We start from the raw sequence: 6,629 nt of genomic DNA on the forward strand, positions 1-6,629 counted from the left end.
GGGGGGGGGGAGTGTGGGAACTGTCTTTGGATGTTGATGGATTTGTCATCTATATAATGTTCCCCTATGTTGAAGTTATTATCGAATGCGCACATAAATGGTCATCTGGAACTGCGGTAGAAATTGTCTCAATAATGATTAATCCATCAATACTTCATATCATTGAGTATTGGTTATTTTTAATCAGTTAATCAGATATTTTAAACCTTGGGCTTAACCCAAGCAATACAAATGAGGTTTTATCTATTCTATTTTCGTTCATGTACATATTATTTGCTGTCATACTTTACTATCGCCAGGAAACTAGTATTTGTTTGACATGTAAGTGGAATAATATATCCACACTTGGTAGCTGATTGTGTAGCAAATTTGTCATCATTACCTCTATATATCTACTGTATATTCATTCTTTTATGTCATTCTGTGACTAAGTATAGCTCTTTGCTTTTGTGGTTGATGTGCAGAGTCAAATGAAGTTCACTCAGAGGAGAATAAAGCTTCTTCTGATAATAAGAAAAGAGTACTCAAGACACCAGCCCAGCTGATGGCTTTGGAGAAATTTTATAATGGTGATTATCTTTCTTTTTATATTCTTGTTTGTTGCTCAGTTTTCAATTTTATTCTGAAGGAAAGTTTATTAAATTTTTCCAGAGCACAAGTATCCTACAGAGGAAATGAAATCACAACTCGCAGAGGAGTTAGCATTATCAGAAAAGCAGATCTCTGGTTGGTTTTGCCACAGAAGGTTAAAAGACAAAAGATTGTCTAGAGACGAAACATGTGCTAATGGACGGCAAGATCGCTCAAGTGGTGTTATTCAGGATCGTGCTAGTGGACTTGGGCAAGACTCATGTGGTAGCACTAAACATGGAGATTATAGGTATGTTGATCCTAGGGAGGTCGAAAGTCGGAGGCTTTCTGGGTATGATTTCCCAGCTGCAGATCTCACTCGTGAGAACCGGATTCATTATACAGAAAGAGTTAGCATGGATAATACATCTTCAGAAAGTAGCTCATCTCTACAAGATCGGTTTCATACTCAAACTGAAGATCCATATGATATGGAGACATCCAGATACGTAACTGATAACGGGGTCTTTTCACCGTTAAATTCGAAGGGCACAGAAAACATGGGATATAAGCCCTCAGGGTATTTGAAAGTCAAAGGAGAAATAGAAAATGCTGCTATTACAGCTGTTAAGAGGCAACTTGGGAGGCATTTTCGGGAGGATGGTCCACCATTAGGTGTAGAATTTGATCCACTTCCTCCTGGTGCATTTGAAACCCCGATTATGGATCCAGTGCAAGGTAAGTCATAACAATTTCTCTGTTTCTACGAACACTTTCTTTTTCTGTGCATGATTACTGTTTTTTCAGATCTTGTTGCTGCAACACATTGATTGCTTTTTGTTATCAGTTTATTTTTTTCATGAGAGGATTGTAGTAAATATTGATCTTTTTGATAAATGATTATCTAGTGCATTGACGGGCTCAAAAAGAATCAAGCAAATCATATAATGGCTTATGTTGCTTTTGGGAAGATGGTTTACGAGAAATTTTGTAGGATTTATCTGTACTAAATTTTTTGTTAATTTGCTCTGCATAGACAATGTGGATATTGCCAATTGCGTATTGCATTGAAACAAGATTGTTAAAGTGCATGACATGTTATTACACTTTAATGACAATATGACAATATGCAAGCTATTGTATATAGAAGGCTGTTGTGTAGTCTTGCCTTTGGCTTGGTGTTCTGTAAAGCTACTGAAATATAAACATTAGAGTATGTCTTTCATTTTGGAATTAGAAGGGGGTGATTTGTTTGTCAGCTTCTAAGTTTCTCTGCTTCGTTTTCTTTTTGTTCTCATAAAGTTTGCTCCTTTTGTGGTTTTCTGGTTCACACTTTTAATTTTTCTTAGTTTCTTTCAACAGAACCTTCAAGTGAATTTGATTGTTTTATAAGCTCACACCAGGTGATCATGTGAAACTTAGCTTTTGAGAGCGTGATTAACATAAACTAGCCCTCTAACCAGGGCTTGAGTTTTAAATTATATCTTAGCACATGGCTAGTCGGGAGGAAATTGGAATAATTGCAGGAAGAGTCGGAGTTTACTGGCATTTAGTGTTACAGAACAACTACTTGTCTGTTAGTTAAAGACCAAAGCTCCCACATACAGAGCAGAGACTTATGCCTCAAGACCAAATGGCCGTGGGCACCGGCATCTAGGGTGTGTTTGTAAATCTTGCATAATAATAAAAACTTAGGATAAGGTGTGTCGAGTATATGAGGCATAGTTTTTGAAAAGGAAAAAGTGTTGATACGGAGGGAATTCTGTTTCTATCATTGTTTGTGGCCCTACTAGATGCAGATTTAATTACCTGCCAATTGCAGATGATATAGCTCCAAAATGAGCAGAGCTAGTTCAATCTGTTTCATTGACTACTTTTGTGCGTTGTCTGGGTTAAGTTTTCTTTGGCCAATGGTTGAGTCAGAACCGCAGAGAAACATGTTAGGAAGAACACAGTCTAACTGTACGACTACTAAGTTTATTTGGCCACTAAGTGAGTCATTAGCAGGTCAATTTTCTGTCAGTGGACTTCGGGTTCATTCTAAGTGAGTCATTAGCAGGTCAATTTTCTCTCCGTTGACTCCTGGTTCACTCCTTTTTTACTCCTTCAAGTCTTTACAATTTTTTTTTTCTGTAGAAAAAAAAAAGAAAGAAAGAAAAGAAATAGAATACAGAACTAATAGAAGTGTTCTTAATTGGGCATAAGCTTGGAATAGAGCAATATGTAGAGCCTATAAACTCTATGGGCTATGGGGTAGGATGGTGGAACTTGTGCCTATGAAGTATATGGGTGTTCCTCTTGGCCCATGATGAAACAAAAATCAAGAACTGTACTAGTGAGTCAAAAGGCGAATAAACCTGTAAGGTGCAGCAGAAATTGAGTGGTGGGATCTCTTTTGGATGCACCGCCAACCAACCGTGATCCTCAAAGATGGAAATATGAGGACCTGACACTGGGATATGACTTTTGAAAAGGTACACATGATTTCACAATTGGAAGGCTACTATTTCAAAACAGGCAAATTGACCTCAGTCCATTTATGGAAGCATACCTACTATTTTTGTTGTTGTGCAGAATTCCATGCGAAGAGTGGCTGAAAAATTTGAAAATCTGGAAAGTAACTTTGTGGGCTGATGTAGAGGAAGACAGGGCAGAGCATTTTTTTTTGTTTTGTTTTGGAACCCGGCCTAGCAGGGAAGCTCAGCCCAACACTTGTTATAATTATTATTAATTAAACAAACAGAGCATTTTTATTCAGCTGGAGTTTTGTGCTAATAAAGAGTAAGAAGCAACAGATTTTGAAGCTTTTCCTTGTTAGTGGCTTTGATAGGTGCCATATGTAAAGAGCCCTTTGGGGAAATTCTGTAATTGGATGGATGTGGCTCAATGGAAATGGTGGGAAGCAAAACTAGTTGAAGGCTTCAAGCCCAAGTCTGGAGCCCAAGTCTAGAGATATGTATCTCAATTCTGGGGCCAATTGTAAACAGCAAAGATTTTTAACCTTTCTGTATTTTACTTCGGAACTTCCTTTCCAAATGATGCTTGTAATGGGGGAACTATCTTCGATGTCATTTTTCTGAAATTTCTGCTTCCATCCTGCTACAGAGAATGCAAGAAGATGGAGGCTAGAATCTCTGGGTGTTTTGTGTGTAACTCTGAGTTGAGTTCTGTCTGGATGTTTTTCTGAGTGAGGATTCTGATTTGGTACATTGGTACCCTCTGGTATATTCTCGGAAGCAGTCCTGCCTAGTGTTAGGGCCCATCCTTGGATCATGGTGCACGAAACTTGAAGATCATGTGATACAATCTAAACAGATAATAATGATGTCTTTTGCCTCATGGGTGCATAATATGCCGTAGGTGGGAACGGGGCGGGGGCCAATATTGGTCTGTTGGTTCTGTGTTGGCCAATTGCTTCAAGTCCAGTTGAAGTTGCTTAGTGCGTGGCTAATGTGATTCTGTTATGCTGTGCTTGCTTTCTATTTTTAATACATGAAATTTGGTATGTTAGGAAGGCTATGTAGTTCTGGAGTTCTGTGATGCTAGTTGTGTTTTGGTTAATCTGAATGCAGAAGAACAAGAGGTTTTCTGAAGATTAATATTATCTTGGGCAGGTGAGCTTTGGGGATGAGTAGATTCAGACTCCTTGTGGGCTTTATTCTCTTTAGAATCTTAAGATCTTTCTGTTTCTTGTGTTCTTGAAGCTTTATGTTGATCAGGTTTGATTACTTGTCTTTATGGAAGACGGCTTTGGTTATATAGACGGCTTTTGTCAGTTAGTTGGATCTTTCTTATGTTCTATTACATTATTAGTTAGGATGATTAGTGGAATCATGAACTTCATATTTCTTTTACACTTGAAATACAAATAGGTTTTACTCTATATAATCAAAACTTTCTCATGTCTTTGGTTGTATTCTCTCTTTTTTTTTTTACTCTATTTATTAATACATTTGTGAAGTTCATGTTATCTCTCCTCGCATTGCACATTTACCCATTTTGTAGGTAATATGCTTTTGCAGAATACTAGTTTTACAAGTGAGCTGCCGCTCCTATGTGATTAACCTATGGTTACTCATGTCAAAGTATTCTCTTACGGCTGGTAGAACTAGCTTGGTATTTAAGGAAGGGTTATCAGGAATTATATTGTTCTAGCTGTTAGAACAATCTTTGCTCCAGTTTAAGAATTCTCTTCTTTTTGTATTGCTGCCTCCATTTGATTTTAATTGAATGAGTTGTTTATGCTATAAAATATAAAATTCAAGTTAAGCAAGATTAATCATTGTCATAGAAATATGATGTCGCAGACAATTTTTCTAAAAAAGGAATGGAATGGGGAAAGGAGCTTGGCTTTGGGTGAAGGGTAGGAGGGGCATTCAGAAAAAGAAATTATAAATAACAGAAAAAGAAAAGCAATCTGCTGTAATTTCATTTTCGCTTCAGTGATTTCCATTTTTCCGCCGTGAGGTGTATGCACTTGAGGTTTAAACCGTACTCATGATTTCTTTTGTTGTATCCATGGTGGTTACAGAAGCTGCTGATTAGTTCCTCAAATGTTTCTGTACTTGCTGAGTATGGTTTGCTTTTGTTCACATTATTCAGCATCTTTGTATGAAGTTTGAGTGAAGTTGGTGGAGGTGACTAGCACAATATAATGAGTAACCAATTAGAGTAACCCAAATCTGAACCCTTCAAACTCAGAAAAGAAAAGGATCATAATTTGAATTTATGTGCACATATATGGTACATATATTACGCACATATACAAATGTATTAGGTGTTGTACTGTAGACTTATATTCTGTTTTGTTCAATGCTATTGCAGAACTCTCAGTTGGTGGGGACGCTGCTATTCTTGTTTCCCCGGACACATCCGGGGTAAAAAGGCAATCAAGTCCAAGCACTGTAAGTTGACACTTCTGATACTCTTTAAGATTTAAAATAATATGGTTCCGAGGTGTGACAAGTACAAGGGAAAACTAATTTACTTATTTTTTTTTTTTACCTCGAATCTTCAAATGATACGCTTATTAATACTCTTGACATCATTGATCTCTTCCTTCCCACTTATGATATTCTTTCCTCCTTTTCGTGGCCTTGCAGAGATATGAAGTATATAATTCCAACTTGAGTTCCCATGGTTTGCATATTCACCAGGAAAAACGTGGTATTATGCATGGGGTTGATATGGTGGAGAGGAAACCTCGCAAGCAATTGAGGCAAAAGTCCACTTATCTTAAAGAAACCAATCCTTCTGCTGGAAAAAACTCTTCCTTGGATATGTATGATAAGTTTCCTGGGGGAATGCCTGGTTACAATGGCAATAGGAAGAACAGAATGAGCTCTAAGCATGGCCACCGTGGTAGGAAAATCATTAGTGAGACGACAGAGCCGTGGCCAAATGAGTCTGATAAAGTTTGTAGCCCCAACATTGGCCAAAGGGGCGATTACTTTAAGTCAAAGGCTTCAAATTCTATAGTTAAGCATTCTGAAACTCATGACACAGAGAGAGGACTATATACAATGATCCCACGGGTACTCCTCTATGCCTTACAACTCTGATACATAAAGTCCTGGGCTTGTGATGGTTTGTAACTATTTTCTAATGTCTACATCTGCCAGGAGGAGAACGTTGATGGAGAATGTAAGGCAGTCAAAGACTATCCACTTAGAGTAACGATGACAGATGAAATGGCGGTGAGTTTTAATCTTGGTGGGACAATGGTTATATCTTGATGTGTATGCATGGCATACTTACGTACTTACCTACTAGTAGGTTTCTGTGTATGCGTGGACGCCAATCTTTACTTGTGTTTGTTGGTGGTTTTGCCTTTTATTGACAGCCTTTTTCCTTATTATAAAGGTTGCAAAACAAGGCAGGGTTAATTTTCCTCAACAAGACTATGCAACAAGTGTGTCGTTTTCTCAAATTCCACAGCGTAAAAATCAGACTAAAGGGTGGGTTCATACATCTGTCATTTTATGAATCGCTTGTTTGCAGATTGTATACTTGTGTGCTTATTTTTTTCTTAAAGTTATGCCTTTCTTTTATTTTTATTT

General features: G+C 37.6%; 1 protein-coding gene across 1 annotated transcript in view; it reads left to right on the forward strand.

Annotated features, from left to right (window-relative positions):
* Positions 1-6,629, forward strand: part of LOC101305913 — a 9,631-nt gene that overhangs the window by 2,109 nt on the left and 893 nt on the right. Inside the window, exons 2-7 of the mRNA XM_004291691.1 lie at positions 465-569; positions 652-1,308; positions 5,395-5,474; positions 5,727-6,104; positions 6,192-6,266; positions 6,433-6,527. Coding sequence (XP_004291739.1) covers positions 465-569; positions 652-1,308; positions 5,395-5,474; positions 5,727-6,104; positions 6,192-6,266; positions 6,433-6,527 — 1,390 coding nt within the window. The remainder of the gene's footprint in view (positions 1-464; positions 570-651; positions 1,309-5,394; positions 5,475-5,726; positions 6,105-6,191; positions 6,267-6,432; positions 6,528-6,629) is intronic.

The sequence above is a fragment of the Fragaria vesca genome, linkage group LG2, assembly GCF_000184155.1.
Source record: "Fragaria vesca subsp. vesca linkage group LG2, FraVesHawaii_1.0, whole genome shotgun sequence".
Taxonomy (NCBI): Eukaryota; Viridiplantae; Streptophyta; class Magnoliopsida; order Rosales; family Rosaceae; genus Fragaria; species Fragaria vesca.